This window comes from Camarhynchus parvulus, chromosome 2, assembly GCF_901933205.1.
Source record: "Camarhynchus parvulus chromosome 2, STF_HiC, whole genome shotgun sequence".
In the NCBI taxonomy this organism is placed as follows: domain Eukaryota; kingdom Metazoa; phylum Chordata; class Aves; order Passeriformes; family Thraupidae; genus Camarhynchus; species Camarhynchus parvulus.
The window spans coordinates 40,281,704-40,299,928 of NC_044572.1; the positions used below are offsets into that span (position 1 = coordinate 40,281,704).

An 18,225-nucleotide genomic window follows, 5' to 3' on the forward strand; every position below is an offset into this window, starting at 1 on the left:
TCTCTAACCTGAGCATGAGTTTTCTCTTGTTTATGTGCACTCTTCTTCTCTGTGATTAGCCTCAGTGGAAATGCCATCACCAGGGTCCTGCAGGCAGCAGCAACTTAATAGGCAAAATGGAGTGGATTAGGTGTTCTTCTGTCTTTTTCATTTTTCATTAAATAAGGCAAAATACACAATAAGTGAAGTCTGATTTGCATGGAAATTTGTATGCATGTATAATAGATCTGAATGTTAATGTGGGAAATTACTTTCTTTCAACTCGGTGGCCTGTGTGTTTGATTTTTAGAATTATTTGCTTCTTTGTAACTTTCTGTAAGTTTCTGTTGCAAAATAGTGCCTCTAAATTCCTTGAGAAATAGTTGAGCACTTGTGGCTTAGTAGATAAGGATGTTGTTGCCTTCTATTGGGAAGTATTTTTTATTAAAATCCATTGGCAGCTTTTCGATAAATTCCTCTTTTCTTCCTTTGTCAAATGTATTATTACAAGGATAATAATGAGTGCTGTCATTAAGAAATACCATGCATTTAATAGCCATAATTTAAAACTTCTATTCCATAGGCAAATGTCTCTGTGTGCCTGTATGTGTAAAAGCCAGTTTTCATTGGGTTTTGAGTGCAACTAAGTCTTGGAATGAACTAGCAAATATCCTTTGTTTAAACTTAACAATGATTGTACTTGATATTTTCAGAATTAATTTTTATAGCAGTTTTCATTATATTGCTGTTGTGTTCTGAGTACAATAGGGCAGCTTACTTGCAGCTGAATTAAAATCTGTGGTTTAATAGCACTTTGCCTTGCCTAGGCAATAAACTATCTCCCACAAATGGAGGTGCTATCAAGGTAAAACATGTTAAGTTAATTCTGTAACAAATCCCTGTGTTGCTGATGGAAAATATTTCAGAAGAATTACTCCCTGCTATGCGTGGGGGCTTCATGAATTTCAGGATAATGGAGATAACACTCTCTAAGGGGTCTGCTGAAATATACCCTTTCTGAAGAACTGTCTGAATTCTTCTTGGAAGTATTTGTGGATCAGAAACTGGCTATGGCCTAACTACACTTTCATTTGCTTTGCTCTAACAAAAGGTGTCATTTTAAACTGACTTTAGGAATTTGATGAAAAATCCTGTGTGGATACACTTAATTCAGTTAAACCTAGCTAATACAAATTTAATATGCATGGCTAATTTATAGATACAAGCTAAGCTAACAGAGTAAGTTTTTAACTGTTTACATAAATCAGTTTTTAAACAGACAAGGAAAAACTTTCATATAGCACAAGATTGAAGAGATTGGGGCTGTTTACCTTGGAGAGGAAATGAATGAGAAGTGAGATGATAAAAGGTTACAGACAACGAAGGTGTAGGCTTTACAGAGCAAGAAATGCTATTTCTACCATCAGGGAAGAACAAGGAGCATTCTGTGAAGGTTAAAAGTGACAAAGTCAAAAGTAAGTCAGAAGAAATGCTCTGCCATGCCAGGAACTCATTGCTGATGGAAACTGAAGTTGCTGCATAACTCCGAGGGCAAGAGTTTAACAGGGTAGGCTTAGGGACATGATTTAAGGGTCAATTTGGCAGTGTTAACTGTTGGACTCCATGATCTTAGATGTCTTTTCCAACCTAAATGATTCTGTGATTCTATCCAATTGCAATGGTAGGGATTAAAAAAATAAAAAGAATGGTGGAAAAGGTAAATACCTGTTTGTTTGAAGCAGCTCTGTTATTGATGAGGCCAATTTCCCCCCATATTTAGCTGCTTGTTCAATCTCTCGATTGCAGTATTGTGTCTGGGTAGGTCTGAAGTACCAATTTCTTGTTACTGTACAGATTACTGCAATTGTGCCCATTTCCTTCCAAAATCTCATCATGTCTGCTTATTCCCTAAAAACCACAGCAGACTCTTTTGTGGTCTCATTAGGAATTTGAATCACTGCATTTCACTGTTTCTAAAGAGCAAATGCCACAAATTTGTCTCTAAAGGTGACTGTCTCTCCCACACATGTGGATAATAGCAAGTACCTTTGTCTGGTTTCCAGAGTATGACATAGGACAGGTTTGGAAAACTTTCAGTGTTGCATAATGCTTGGTTCTTGGGAATGGGAGTGCATCATAGGACAAGGTGGTTTGTTCGTGGTTGTAGCTGCTAATCAAATGACTGGGATGACAGAACTCTCCAGAGGACTCCTGGTTAATATCATGGTCTAATGGACGGGCCCCTGAGAATTGCCGTGGAGAAGCAAAGCAGACAGAGCAGAAAAATTAAGATTACCTGTTCTCACCTGCTACCACATCCTGGTGACTTGAGTCTCTTGGACATATCCTGGCACCTCTTGAACACACTTCCTAAAGCCTAAAGGGGACTGTATTTTGCTGAGCAAACAGAAGAGCCTAGAACCAGGCTTTTGAGTTGGATTTGTGGAGACCATGGGAAAGACCGCAGTGCAGAGTTAACCAGCATTTCTGGATTGGTCCCCATTCAGCCTGGTGAGCTGTGTGCTACATGGATTAGAGATCTGGAGAGTGACATCTTGTTCACGTGGATTCCAGTCTTTTTGTTGCTTACTGCTCTGCAGCAGACTGAGAGTGTCTCTGCTGTCTCTTGGCTCTCCTTAATCAGCAGCTGATGCTTTTTATCTCTGGAAGCAGCCTAATCATCTCCCCTGGTAGTTAGTGAGGGTGTTCTGGGACCCAGATGCTACCTGAGTCTTCTGTGTCTCTGGTGCAGACTGAACATTGTGGCAGCCCAAGAATGAGTGTGCTGTGCTATTTCTTTTGTCTCATGCGCTCAGCTAACCCTGCCAGGTTTTTGATCCACACAAGAGTTCTCTTGCTTTTTGCTGTTTATGATAGAATGAGGTCACAAGTTAGGTCTGAGGCCATTTAATCATTCATTTTGTCTCTATCACTTACTCTCTTATCCCACCATCCTTAGTCATGCCTACAGTATCAGTAGACTAATTGTACTATGGTGGAAAGACCTGACATGCAAATCTGCCATTGCTCATTATTGCGGCCTGCTTTGTGCTCCCAGTCTTCTGTCTCTCAAACTGTGTACTCCACAGAATCACAGCCTAGTGACAATGACCCAGTTGTACTCAAAGTCTGAGAAGTTCTCTGTATTTTCCTGCCCTCCCCCTTCTTTTTTTTCCTTGGTTTCATTTTAGTTTTTTGTTTGTTATTATTCTATTTTTCTCCATTAGCGTAAGTGAGCGTTAGGCACTGGACAAGAGTCGAGATTAACTTTTTGCCTACTACTTTCTTTTCCTCCTCTCCATTTGTTTCAGTCCCTCTTTGTGGATCTCTGAGGATACAGCTTCAACAGATCCAGTAGACTGGACGGAGAGTTGATGGGTCAATGGGGGAACTGAGCTGGTTGAAAGAATTTTTCAAAAATATTTCCTTAGAAGAATTTCAGATTTGATCTTATTTCAGGAACTCAGAGACAGGTTCTCACAGCCAGATGTTGATTAATGGCAAACTGAGCAGGAGCCTGTTACATGAAGATATTCCTTGCAGGAAAGTCTGATGCCCTTGCACTTTGGCACTTGGTGTGGAGCCAAGACTTTCAGAACTGTGTAAGTCTCAGCAGTAAATGGTGCTTACCTCTTAGGCCCTCAGGAAAAAGCCTAGAGATTTCAAAAGGTCAGATAGCTCTGGAGAGGCAACAGAACCAAAGGTGTGAAAGCTCTGGTTTCACAGTCCATGGCAGTGTTGCTGCCAGGAGGGAGCTCAGCCCTCCTGGAGCCCTGGCCCTGGGAGGGATGAGAGCTGCTTGGAGTAAATGACATGTTCCTCAGGCTCATGGCTACTGCTGACATCAATACCAGTTTCCCTCAGGCTCAGAGAAGTGGTGGGGATCACCTCCCTCCCAAAGTAGAAGCCTGCAGACTGTCCCAGCCATATGGCAGAGGCAGCTTTAAAAAATTTATTCCATTTGTTAAAATACTGCTTCAATCTAAAGGAAGATGAAAGCAAATAAAAAGTAATTCCTGGTGAACATGAACTGCTGTATTCTGGCTGGCTCCAAAGGGGAGCCTGAGAACAGCTTGCCAGCTGCACTGGGGAGCAACTTCTCCCATTAAAGGGATACAGCAATGCATTTCTCTTCCCAGCTGGCATTCACTGCGGCTCATGTTTATGGCACTTTCCGGTGGAAGCAGAGCTCTCCAGAGGACTCCTGGCTAATAACACAATCTAATGGAAGCACCCCTGTGCTGAGTGATACTGAGGATGGAAACCTTACAGCCTGCACTGAGAAGTCAGGCCCTGTAAGTAAAAGCTGTAATGATTCATTTCCTTTGTGGATGGACTGTAGAGAGGCATGTGTAGTGTACAGTTACAGCTAGCATGACAGTAAAACCGATATAAAACAAAACCATCCCAGTAAAAGGAACACTAAAAAAATGTCAGTGAAGAACTAAAGTAAAGGCAATACATGGCTTGTTCTACAACCAGGATGTGTTTGTCAGTCATTCTCATGTGAATATCAGGTTGTAATTCTGAGATAAGTAACATTAATACTAAAATAGAGTTTTGTGCCTATATACAAATACAGGATTTAGGAGGGTGGTAGGTTTAAAAAAGCTCTTTTCTGATGCTTACCTGTGAGTCTTTTTTGAAATATTGTTTGTACACTAAAATATACTGCAAGTATAAGTCTGTGTCTTGCATTTAGATCTAATGTTACAATGACTGTAAAATAACCCATTTAGAATAATATGCAATCGAACTCCATTAATATTGTGTTGTAGCCTGAAATTTCTGCTGTAGTGAAGTTATTTTTATGTAAATAGAGAAGTTTGGATTGTAAAGTAAACAATTTCCATTCTGTATTCAGCAACTGAACTATATTTCTTTTTGACACTTTTGCAAAACGTGTTACACAGGATTAGTAAAAAAATCACTCACTGGAGCTTTTATATTTAATTTCACATGGCTGTACTAACTGAAAGAGGCAGTACTATGTTAGAAATACAATATTTTCTTTGTTTGGAGAGAGGGATGTTACCTGTGATTTACTTACTTGTGGTTATTGGTTGTTACTGGGAACGCCAATATTTTGGAGCTGAAATTAATAAAGTTGAGGTACATTAAGCAGAAAAAAATGTAAAAGAGAAAAATGTGTATTCCTTTGAAAAACCTGTTGTAGGTCATAGCATAGCAGTGTGTAATTCTTTTAGCTACTGAAATGTAAAGTAGGTGATTGGAAAATGCCTAGGTTTTCTGACTCTCTAGGATACTAACACTGCATGTCGTGGTCTTACCAACTCAGCCTGCTGCTGATGTGATACTGGTACCATGAAATTTGAGGCCATACCAAATGTTGTTAGATGCTGTCACAGTAAATTTAACCCTCATCCATTAGGGAAATAGTCCAGGTGAAAGGTCACTTCCAACGTCAAAGTGGCCATTTAATGCTCTTATTTCCTTTAATTGGAAATGATAATCAATGAGAATCATTTATAAAACCTGTCCAGAGTAGTGATTCTCTGCTTAAAATTACATCTTCTGCCCAAGGCACCGTAATTGCAATCAGGTTGATGCCATATGACCATAAAGGGATTCAGAACTTAATTATGTGTATGGTTAACCTGTTTGCAGTACTTGGCAAATAGACCTAAGCAGGTTTTTTCTCTGATAGGAACTTCATTGCATTTGACCTTTTGTCATCCAAGGATTTACATAAAGTATTTCCTTCTCTTGGATTAGGTTCTTGAGCATAATGTTTCATGGGCCTGCTTAACTATTCATCTGTACTACAATAGCAATTAATGTCTGTGTAAGTAAACCTTCTGTTTTAAAGGTCATTAATTTTCTATACACGATACAGCTCAGAGATCCTGTTACTAAAATAATTGGGAGCTAGAGGTACTGATTTATGAAGGAGGATTAAAAATACTAAAAATCTAAAGATTAGCTAAGTGGTGATTAGGAAAGGTTGTGATATAAGTCTTCCTCTTGGTGGTTTTGTTTGTATTGTATATTCATATATTTGTCTGAAGGCTTTTGGCTTTTGTTTCAAGAAAGTCAAACTAGATGTTCTAGTCACCCTTTCTGGTCTTAAAGTCCATACATCCTACTTGCCTACTTCTTTAAAACTTGAGGAGAAATATGTTTTTTGTTTTTGTGGAGAAATATTTTACCCTGCAGACAAACCAACAGGGCCAGTTGTGCTGTAAGACTTGAAGATGTAGAGAACTTTTAGGTGGTGATACAGCTGCAGTATGGCAGCTCTGCCTCTACGTTGTATTTTTGGGTCAGTGTGGAATCTGTGCCAGGCAGTGTTTGCTCCACACACAGGCTGCTTTGCAATGGTGTCACATCACTATCAACATTAGCAGATCAGTCTTTGCCGTGATGGAAAATATCCTTAGTCCTGGCTCTCCTTTACATCAGTTCTAACTCACCTGTATGGGAGTTACTTTGGTTTTACAGCTGTAACAGGGGTAGGCTGCATTTCATTAACTTTATGAAGATTATGCTAAGGTGAAAAAGGGTTTGTGTGGCAGAAGCTTTTCTCACTGATGAGGTTGGTTCAACAGTAATTCCTCATATGGATTTGTTTTGGATTTGGCTGCTTCTGTTGGCAGCACAACTAGTTCTGTAGCATCTGGAAAATGGCTGTGCATCATACATTACCATTATAAGAATACTTATTGCAGTATATTATTTATCTGTAGCAATGCCCACTGTTTATTGGGGCTTTCCAAAATGTAGGAATATATTTACTCTGAAGTAATCACAACCTAAATAATCACTAACGTACCAAAATTTAGAAATTAACCATTATTGCCAGCTAGATCCATAGAGAATATTTGATGGCATGGCTCAGAGTACATCAATTAAGAATTGCTGATGAGAATCCAACACAGTAAGTAACAAATTAATGGAAGGGCAAGCAGTGGAGCTTCTTGCAATATTTCAGGGTTATAAAGCTCCATTTCTAAATTAGGAGAGTGCGCATTACCAGACTTTCAGCTTGTTACTGATCCAAAAATGAATGTTGCGCATGAAACACTATGGGATGGTGTCATTGTGAGGAAACCACGTGAAGAACTGTGCGGGAGAAAGCAATGTTTACTTTGGCAATTAAAAAATAGATAGCTGTTTGAACCTGTGCAGAAGCTGAAGTGTGAGGAAAGCAGAGGGAAACTGGTCAAAAGCAAAGGAGAATAAATGGAGCTGGGCCTCAATGCAAATGGAGTGAGGAGTTCAATGTCTGGCTTCTATGCCACAGTACTTCATAATTTCGCATCACATTTTCCTAAAAACCGATCAGCACTCTGAAGCATGATAAACAAATTCAAAGAGAAAATGGAGCTGAAGAATTCTGTTAAACAATATTCTGCAGTACACAGATTCATTCCTGTTTTTTAAAAGAGGAGTTCAAAGCATCATGTGAAGCACATCTCCTGTTGGATTTGTTTTAGTTTTCTGTTAGATATTTCTGTCAATGAGTGTAAGTTCTCTTCCCCATAAGACTTCTGTTGACTGGCAGAAACCATCTGGTTAGATATTTTTATGCCTGTTTAATTGATAATCAAGATTGAATCCTGTTGAGAAAATCTGACTTGCCTATTAGTAAATTCTATTTCCCCATTGAACTCTGAAGTCTAGAATACAGAGAAAAACACATTCCTGACCTGTAATAAAACTGACAACCTTTACCTTCTGCTGGCATCTGTAAGTACATCGTCTTTAATCATGGTCTAATTGAGGCTTTGGTATTAGAAGGGAAGAGGAGGCTGTAAGAGCCTGAAGGGACAGTTTATCTTAAAATGCCAAGAAAAATTTCAGAGGTTCCTAGCACACAGAGCAAAATGAGTTATGTTCACCTGTCGGGAAGGGAAATTCAGTGGTTATGGTAGACATTGCAGTTCAAGTCATGAAGTCATGAAACAGGATCCCAGTGATGAGTATGGCTTAGGACCGATGAATGATTTATGAATGACTTTTGCTTTTTAGCTTCTGGAGGAATCTTCTTTTCAAGACTTTTCTTATGCTCTGCCTGCCACCTTTCTGTAAAGGGAAATTTGCAAGTATGACAAAATACCTTGGTTATTAAAACTGAAGGTTTAGGAAAAAAAACCCTAAATACTGTAAAAGTAGGAATTTAATCATGAGAGCTAGCAGGAATGTGCCTAAGGCTTTTCTTTTTCTCCCCCCACCTCCATCTGCATATCTCTAAAGGGCGTGTACAGTGGAAAACTTACTGCTCTCTCCTGTATGCCTTCTTCAATAAGCTTTGTGTTCTTATCATCTTCCCAGCCTGCTCCAGGTCTAATTGATGATAGCAGTAGTTCTTTCTACTGGAGAAATACCACTGTTCAAATCCTGTTTGTAGTATGTTGGGCAGTAATTAAGTTCAGAATGAAAAGTAGGAGAAGGAAAAGTTGTAGATTGGGAAGTATCAGGGATTTGAACACAGCAGTGGCTGGTCACAGCTGTCTATTGCAGTCATGCTAGTAAAGCAGTAACTTTTAGTTTGCAGACTCCCAGGTTCTTGTTGATAGATTTTGCAGGTTGCCATTCCCTTCTCTCCAGAAAGTAACTAAACCATGTAAAAGGCCATAAAGTTATCAGGAAGCCTGCACATAACCTGGAAAAGTTGTAGGAATCTGAAAGAGGGGAAGGATAGGTGGCGCATTGCTGGGCAGTTGAATAAAAATTGCCAAGTAATTAAAAGAAGGATCTGTGATCTATTCCATGGTCAGTGCAATTGTCCTGGAGATGCTTCTGTACACAGAAATGTGCATGAGGAATCCTTGCAACTGTAAGCAAAATCCAAATAATTCCCTGTGTTATTTTGTTTGAGACAAGGGGTTCCTTGTACCTGCATGTGAGCTACGTGGCAGATTTCCCTCTCCCTGACTGGGAGCTGCAATAAGTAATCACGGAGCTTCTGGTTGTTCTGCTGCAATCACCCAGGTTTAGATTGCAGCTAAGCATTATCCTCACAAGGCTTAATGGTGAAAGACAGGTATTTCCAACCTCTGCAGCATAAGCACCAACATTCCTGTTTGAAATGGATTATGTTTGTGCATGTAAGAATTTTATTTATGGCTGTTGTCTGAAGTGTTGTATCTTCTGCTCTGTCTTCACAAATGTGGCATTTGTGTTTGTTTCAGGGCTGAGGGATGTATTTGTAAGGATGAGAATGGCTTCAGCTGGCTTTGGTGGTATAGAAGTTTTTGTAAAGTACAGCTAAGGTTGGAATTTAGAGTGCAGTAGCCCTGTGCCAAGTGGGTGATTCTGCCCCCAAAGTGACTCTGTAGTTCAGATTAGGTGGAAAACAGGGTCTTAGTGAAGAGTAAAAAAGCCCAGGTGAGAATTAATGCAGAATATCTATAAATTGCTCCTTTCCTAACTAGAAAAACCCTTGACAAATTTACTCTTTAGCCATCAGGCAAACAGAGATTCTCTTTCCTTGGATTCCTCCTTATATTACAAACTGTTTGTAAATATTTCTTTTGGCTTTAAATGCAACATTTAATGGTCTTAGTATTTTTTTTAATGTAAATGGCCACGTTCTTGTAGCTTGAATGGAACCAGTCATGATGCTGGCTTTTTGCTTGCTTTGTATAGGGAATTTGGTATGAGACATTTTCCTCCTTGTCGTTTCTTTATTTCTTTAGTATTGGAACTTATTTTATTTTGAAGTCGGTGAGCATGGGGCAGAATATGTTCTCTTGAAGCCCTGCTGGACTTGATGAGCAGTTTTTCCAGTTAATCCTCAAAGCTCTAGTGCCACTTTTCCCCCCGCCTGCATTATTTTGGTCCCAGTTTGGCCCACTGCATAACAAAAACAAGCCTGAAGGATGCTGTAAATTATATTGGCATGTGTGCTCCCTTGAGAGATAATGTGCTGCTTCATCCAAGTCCCAGGGTACCCTGACACCCATCTGCCAGGGAACTCCTCATCTGCCTAATGTGGGATTAGATGCTGTATGAAGCACTTGCTTTTTTTCCCTTTTAAATACATTTTCTGAATACTAAATATCTCTTTCTACACCCACATAGCTTACCTCTTTCATGTGGTTTTATAATAAGTGTCCGTTATTAGCATAATAACTGCTCAAAGTGACATCTTACATTGTATTGTCAAAGATCCATGTATTAATATTTCCATAGTTCTGATGCTATGATACACTGTAGTACTGTAATTTTACCAGAGATTATTATTTTTATGTCAAAGATCTGCCTATTCCATTTACATACCATACAGTGACACCAAAGCTACTGATAGTGGGCTGTTGTGAAGGTTCTGTAAAGCAATGTGTCAAAAAAGTATGTAAAAACATAGCAAACCTTGGAGTGCTTTGATTGCTTCTTGAATTGCTTGAAAAAGGAGAATGAGAAAATTCATTCATGCAACATTCCCCTGTTGTGTATGGATTTGTTTATTTTAAAATTGTTTAGGCCTGTCTTATATCCTTTCTTCTAAGCAATGTGAGTTGGCAAAGGCCAGCACGCCTCTCTTAACTCTATTTTATTACTTATCAAAAAGCCTTTGTGCAAAGATTAACTGTGTTTGCTCTCTATTTGCTATTATTGCCCCCCCACTGTTCAGTAAGTACCCCAAGCAGTTTTTGATAAGATGACAGAAAGGTTGCCTGGTTTCATTGTTGCTCCTCTCAGAATCTCTTGTATCCTCTGGCGAAATGTTATCTTGTACTTTGTTACAGTAATAGTCCTCAGTGATTCAAAACAGGTATTCTTTTGTCTCCTGCCCTAACAATGCATGTATGGGAGAGCGTTTGTTCTCTTTCACCAGCTCTGCTGCTGCTAACAAAAGCCACGCTGGATCAGAAGAGCAGCTGTCTTTACACCCAGTATCAATAGATCGCCCTCCTCCTCCTGCATGATGATAAGGGAGGGGGGTGGCGAATGAGCAAAATCATTTTGACTCTTTCCTTGCTCTGTAGGCTACAGACTTCTCTCTCTGCTGCAAGGCATCTTTCAGTGAGTGGTTAGACACGATAACAGTGTGGAACTCAAGTATCTGTGTGCTCTTGTGAGGTGTCCTTCTTGAGCTGCCCCAGCTCTCAGGCAGGGTCTATAAAAAAATGTAAAAAATGCTCACTCGAGATGAGGATTTCCTTTGACAGTAGTGTGTTTATAGGGTGGGTAGAACTGCTAAATTCATACTCTCTGTTTACACATAAAATTTGGAATCTAAGGGAAGTTCATCATCAAGCTATTCAATTTTTACCATTGACAGCATCTTGAAAATTATCTCAATATGTTTCAATATATAATGAAAGTTGTATCAGTGGGTAATGCTGTTCTAGCCCTCTGCCTCTCTTGGGGTCACAGGAAAGGGGGTTTGGGAGAGGGGTTTCTTCTGTGGTTTTTTTTTTCTTTTCTGGGAAACGTGGAAGAAAGCATTTTACAGATATCATTTGTGAGTAACTGATGATCTCATCCCAAAGTAACCCTGCTTTATCTTGAGGTTTTCTAAAAAACCCAGAAGATGGGAAGAGAAGAAAGAAGGAAACAGTGCTTGTTGAAATCCCAGCACTGGATATCCCAGACACTTGGTCTGGGTTATGTCGGGCATTGACCCAGATCTTGACGTGCAAAACCATCTCTCACCCTACTTTGGGAATGCTCACTAAAGAGCTGTAGGATCTCCAGGGATGTTCTGTTATCCTGAAGCTCTTCTGTCATGAAAACAATAATGCTCATAGTCTGAAAGCCAGAAAGACAGTGAGAGTGACATGGAAGGGTTCTCATTTTGGCTCCCATGAGTGTTCTGTATAAAGTGATGCAAGCCCAGTTAGAAATGCTGAAGAAAAATCTTCCTCAGAATAGCTTTCAACTTAATGATTTGCGTCTGTCTCCTCAGAAATGAAAGCACTGGGTTAATGTTACTTCCCTACCTAAAAGCTTAAAATAAAGTCTCTGTCTCTGTTTGTTTTAAGTACTAACACCCCATAAACATGTGATTGCCACTGTAGAAATAACTTGTGAAGAGTGTATTTCAAGGTCTTTTAATATTTGAGTGGGTGTTGGCTGTTTCACTGAGCCATAGTTATTTGCCAAACACTACTTGAATTTCTCATGAGCAATATTAAGATCACAGTGAGTACAAAAGGCATGCAGTAAAACCAATGTCCCCATCCTCTAAGCAGACTTTGACCCAGCCCTGATTGCAGTCTTTGCTAAAAGACAAAAAAATTAGAAATGGTATTTTGGTGCACTGCAGCACCTACACAAGAGTTTGTCTTTCTGTCCTTTGATCCACCAGGAATAGCAGGTTCTTATTTTAAGGAGTACACAATTCAAAGAAATGAAACTCTAAATAAAAGAGAGGAACCAGTACATTCTGTAGTCATTGGAATGTATTTAGAGCTTGTAGAGTTAAATGATTTACAGCTTTAGATATTTGGATGTGATTTCCATCTGTATGGTGTTACTCATTCCAAAGGGTCAATGAAAAGTACAATATTTTCTGTACTTATTTCCATTCAGCTAATGAGACTTGTGATATTTAGCTGTGCAACAATACACTGCAAGATAGGAAGAGACTGTTCATGAAGATTTGGAGGCACATCCCAGATAAGCAGTTTCTCGAATATGCCTGTTGGTCCTTTCATTTCTCTGATGAGAACATAATGTACATTTATGATGAAAATTACAACTTCTGTACATCTTTAGTAACTCTAGCAAACTGCCCTGTTGAGAGTGGTTTGTTCCACAGAATTAAAATGTAAATGAGATCATTTATTTCTAATAGAATAGGTGTTGTGCACTATAATTCTCACAGTACCTGCTGAACTCTTTCTTGTACAGACACAACTCTTAACTGATTTCTGCAGAAAGTTTGCTGGAACCTCATGGAGAAGGACCATGCGTGAAAATGTTCTTGTCCTGACTTACTTGTTGGTGAATACTGACTCACCAATTAATTTCAAAGACAGACAAACATTTTCATATTTTGTTTCCCTGTTCAAAGGGATCAGTGGACTGGACCAGTGGTTGGTGGGCTTAGAATGTGATACTGATGTTGGATGTGTTTATTGACATTATGATGTCAATTTATGTTTTGCCTTTAACATTGTAAAGTGGTTGGAAACAGTGGGTTACTCTGTTCTGTTGATGTAAATCTGAGTGGCTTCGGGGAAAACTGCTTCCCTCTTTCTCATCTGTTTGGGTAACTGATTTATTTGTTTGGGATTCTGGACTTGGAATTGATTTTGTTTATGTGCTTTAAGCTCCTGTGAGGCAGTGACAAACATTGCTCATGTCTCAGTAACTCTGCCGATCTGATTATCTGAAGTAATTGCATTATGTGACCTCTCACTTTCCAAATCTTCAATGTTGTTACCTGTTTTAAGACAGTCTCTAAGAGCAGCTCTGAAAGGAGGCTGAATTGCCCCCAAAGTGAAGCTCTGTAAGAATTTGAGGAAGGGGGAAAGTCCTAGTTTTCTTTTCTGCTAAATGTTTCTATGTCCATCTTCATTATACTAGCTAAAAGGAGAATGAGGTAAAAAGGCTCTGCAGCCCTTTCCAACTAGCTTTGTGAAACACTGTATTTGGTGTGCTGCTTAAGACTGTGCCAGAACAAGCTAAAAAGTTGTGGAGATCAGCTAGTCCCAGGTTTACTGAAAATACAGTTTAATGAGAATTTTTGCTTTAATAATAAATAAGGCTCTTCTCCTTGAGTCACAGACTAATGAAATGGCATTTCCAATAGTACTGCTCCTTTGGGCTGCTGATGAGTAGGAGCTTCAGTTAATGTGAAAGGGTGTGCTGCATCCTCAGATACTCGACTGCTGTGAAGTGCAGAAGTGGGATGTCTGGCTTTTGGCAGTGTTAATCAACTGTGCTTGAGGGACATTTGTGCATGGATTAATGAAGTACGGGGCAGGGCAAACTGGATCATGAAAATACTTAGATTTAATTATCTATTTATTAATTCGTGCTTTTATTGGCTATTACAAGACTTATGGACAGCTAGGATCAGAACCTAAACTTGCTGGAGGACTGCATTTGGGATAGTGGGGGAGAGGAACAGTATGGAGGAATGGAGCTAAATTTTCTTCTTGAGATTGTTGCTTGGAAAAAATTAGTAATGTTGAAAGCTACTGCTGGTGAGTTACTGCTGTCTTCCCTGCTCCTGCCCCTTTGGAAGCAACAGAGTTGTCACAGCCAGTTCCCAACTGGCTCTTGGGTGTGACTCTGGAGCAACACTGTTAGGGAGTTTTTTGCTAATATTTAACACACTGTTTTTCAATAGCTTAGCATACCTAATATTTAATGTTTTACTAAAATCAATTTTATTTGAAAAAAAAAGTATGACAGGCTGTAAAACCACATCTTTTCAACTGTTCTTTCAGATTTTTTCCTATCTCTTTAGTTCTTATTGATTCTTATGCAAAACTTGAAGGGAAAATATCCCAAATAACCCCAGCTAAGTTAATTCAATGTCTTATCCCTTGTACTTTAGATACATGGGGGGTGGTTTTTTTACCTCCTTCCCTTTCCTGCCACCCCAGTATTTTACTCACAATCTGCTCAGAGTGCTTGTGTCTGTGCCCTGCTAGAATTTGGGCTGAGGGAAGCCTGAGCGGGGTGGCAGCAACACTTCTGCAAGTGCCTGCTCACACCCGAACATGCCCTTTGCTCTTTGGGAAGGACTAAGTATGGGAAAGCACTGGCCCCTGTCTAGTAAGTTCCCATGCTGATCCCTGTGAAGCTGTGTGGATTAAGCCCAGCACAAGTGTTCCCAAGTGTTTGCTTGGGAACATGGCTGTAATGCTTTTCAACAGTTTCAGGTGCTGGCTCATGGCAGTAGACAGCTCTTTTCCATCCTGAATACAAGCCCCTTTTTCTTCCTGTCTACTCCTATATAGTCAGCACATCTACCGTATGTGCCCCACCTTGCAGGTGTTTTCAATTTTGCACAATCCTTTTACTTGACCCGCTCTATATTCTGAACATTTTCCCTCCTCTGGTAAATACTAGTTATATTGAATTTGGAGTAAACCCCTTGTCTCAACACTGTCTGTATGTCAGGCTGAAATCCTAAGCTCGCTGCTTTTAAAATAGAGCCTGTAACATGGTTTGCTTAAGGTGAAGATGATTTTCTAGCTGCTTGTTTGCATTTTATTTCCTTTTTCTTTTTTGGCTAGGGTTTTGGGGTTTTTTTCTGTTTGTTTGTTTGTTTTCTCAGTTCCTCGAGGTGCTGGTGATCTAGAGAAACTTGAAGCTGCATAAAACATGCTGCATTACAACATGGATAATTTGTGGCACTAAACTTCAGAGGCTGGCCAATAGATGTGGAAGGGGTGGCAATCTTTGGAGTGGTCTGTGTAATCTCAGCAGACAGCAGCACAGAATCACTTCCAGCAGTCCTTTGCCAGAGCAGTGCTGTGTGTTTTGGAGGCAGGGTATCTGCATGAGGGTCACAGCTGATAGTTTAGACAAGGAGCCCGATCTTTGTTGACCTGGACTTTTGTAATGATCCATGAGAGCTGTGTGAGCCTGTTTTATGCCCATACTGCTGTAAACTAGCAGGATAAAAAGCACACACCAGAAATTCTCTGTCTTTCCACTGGCAGTGTTCTGTCTGTTTTATGGAGGTACATGATTGCAAAGCAGTGGAAAAATTGATTTTACTACACATCATTATAAATGTCTCCTGTCTCTGCCCAGGTCATAGAAGGAGGGAGAAGGAGAGGACTTTAAATTTGGACTTTTTTGTCTCTCAAAAAGCCTAAAAGATCAATGTTTTTTACTGTTTATGTTTAGCCCAAAAAACCTTCTCACACTCTTGTTGGTTATTTTAAAAACCTTTCTGATTTTCAGTGCCAATCAGTAGAGAAATTGCAGCTATTTTTAATAATTGTTTTATTGTAGTTTGTTCCTATGTGGGAGCTGAAAGTCGTATTTCAAGATGATTTCTGTCTGAACTTCTGCCTAGCATAAACATGGGTTCATTTGTTAAAATAGTGTTCAGTATATTGAAGAATTCAATTTGTATTCCTTTGCATATCTCTTAATTAATATTTAGCCAAAATTTTCATATTTTGTTACTTGCTACATGGAAATGTCAGGCAGTGAGTTTCAAGAAGGCATTAATAACTGGATTTGTGTGTTTAAGACCTGATGTCTTGGTGGCTTCTGTGTAGTGATTTGATAGTATTGAATTTTATACTAGAGGCTTTCTTTTGGCTGGCTCTGAACTTCCATTACAAAGGTGGGAATCAGCAAGTAATATCTTCCACTCCTGTCTTCAGTAGAATTTTGCATGCTGAAGGCATTCCCTTAGATGTTGCTGGGGTTGAGCTGGGATTGCTGAGCCCACCTGAGAAGTAGGCTGCTTCTCCTCCCTTATTTAAAAAAAGCCATGGTAGAAGAAAAAGTGTATATTATGATGACTTCAGGAAAAAAATATATAATATCTCAAATAACCTCACTGCTGTTTATATTCCTCAAACCCTAGGGGCAAACTAGCAGTGGAATGCAGGCACTCCCTTGGATCTCCCCCTGCAGAGGGTTAGGTGCTAGCTGGCTGAACCCCTCTGCCCTGGCTTTCCAGCAATGCTCATGGACATCAGCTTCATGCTCTGTGTGTGTCAGGAGCAATCCAGGGAAAGGATTTGTTCTTGTGGCAGAAAGCGTTCTTGAGAGGCTCTTCACTGCATAGGGCCTCACACTTATGTTTTGACAAGATCTCTTCTCACACTGTCATGTTCTCAAAGTCTCTCTCACTTGAAGACTCTTATGTAAGGAGTATGGAACTGAAATAAATGCTGAGGGCCAAACAGGTCCTGACTTGATCAGTACACAAATGCATTGTCTTGCTTGTCTGAGAATGGCCTTTTTTGCTTCCCTGGCTAAATAAATGATGTGTCTTCCTCCAATGGGGATACAAGGCTGAGTATGTCCACACCTTTTGTAAGCATAATGTCTGGCAATCCTGGCTGGCAGCAAGAAAAGGCCCTTGGCATGTCATCATTGATGGTGAAGTGTCCTGGATAGAGAGAAGCAGGAAGAGGGATTATTTTGCAAAGGTACAAGATACTCTGATCTTCTTGGGGCTGGGTGACTTCCCACCGCACTTTCCTTGGGGATGTGCTGAAATGCCATAGTCTAGCCCACATGCTTCTGCTTGGAAATCTGAACCTCCAGGCATGAATAACTTACTGGAATTAATCTTCAACTGTTGTCATCCAGTATTCAAATATTAATGTGGCTGATCAGAGCGAGGCAGAGCAATCATGGTGGTCTTTCAAAACAGCACATCACACAAGTGATATTTCCTAACGTGAGTCAATGTTTGTTCTTCTGTAAAAGGCATTCTAATATTTTTCTTCAAAGTGCCAGGCTAAATGGCTTGTGCTGGCCCAACCTCTGCACAGAAAACAGTGCATTTGTGGTGAACAGCAAATATCAAGAAGCAGCATTTGAAGGGGGAAGGAGTAGTAATGGAAATGCAAGAAGGTTCCCTGGAGGTGATGAAGCTTCTGAGACACTTCAAGTTTAACAAGAACTATCCTTTCCTTTGTCAGCCATACAGCCAGTGAAGCACTGGGAAAGAAACAGCACCAGGATCTGAATGAAGTGATCCTTCCATGGAACAAATGACCTGGTAATTCTGAGAGTGGCAGGTGAGACATGCCATATGCCAGATCTATTGTGTGCTTTGAACTGGAAAGTTTTGTGTAAGTTCATGAGCTATGGCACTGATCAAGATATTTTTCAGCCTTTTTACTGAAAGGCAAGTGTCACCATGAGTTAAATAATCTTGGATCTGGGGTTTTTTTTGGGTTGCCACAGAGGAGGCTTGTGTGGTAGGAAGTTATGCCTTCTCTTCCAAATCACCTCCTGGGTTGCACAGGGAGTTGGAGCAAGTACTATTCTCTCATGGGGCTCTGTTTTTCCCATCTGTAGTGATGCTTTTAGATTTTATTTAGTAAAGTTTCTGTGAGTAACCAACAAAAAGTGGCACGTAAAACTTGAAATCACCATGTTTTAAGTAAATTCAGGAAAATATCCCAGAAGAATACTGTCTGTGCTTGTTCATGAGAAGGAATGGTGTCCTAAGTCAATGAGGCTGCTCCGATCAGATTTTACCATAGTACAAAAGTTATCCTCTTGTATGATATTAGGATTAAAACACTTTGAGGGGAAGGAGGCGGTACTCTTCAATATGGCAATAACTATTTCTCAGGAATGAAATGTATCCCTTTTCTCATCTCTTCCACGGTA

General features: G+C 39.9%; 1 protein-coding gene across 4 annotated transcripts in view; it reads left to right on the top strand.

Annotated features, from left to right (window-relative positions):
• The window catches only part of RBMS3 (RNA binding motif single stranded interacting protein 3), a 712,273-nt gene that overhangs the window by 19,436 nt on the left and 674,612 nt on the right, over positions 1-18,225 (top strand). The window contains exon 2 of one of the 4 annotated variants that reach the window (XM_030969574.1): positions 4,119-4,274. The exons of the other annotated variants lie outside the window; for them this stretch is intronic. Coding sequence (XP_030825434.1) covers positions 4,119-4,274 — 156 coding nt within the window. The remainder of the gene's footprint in view (positions 1-4,118; positions 4,275-18,225) is intronic. 4 annotated transcript variants of the gene reach the window in all.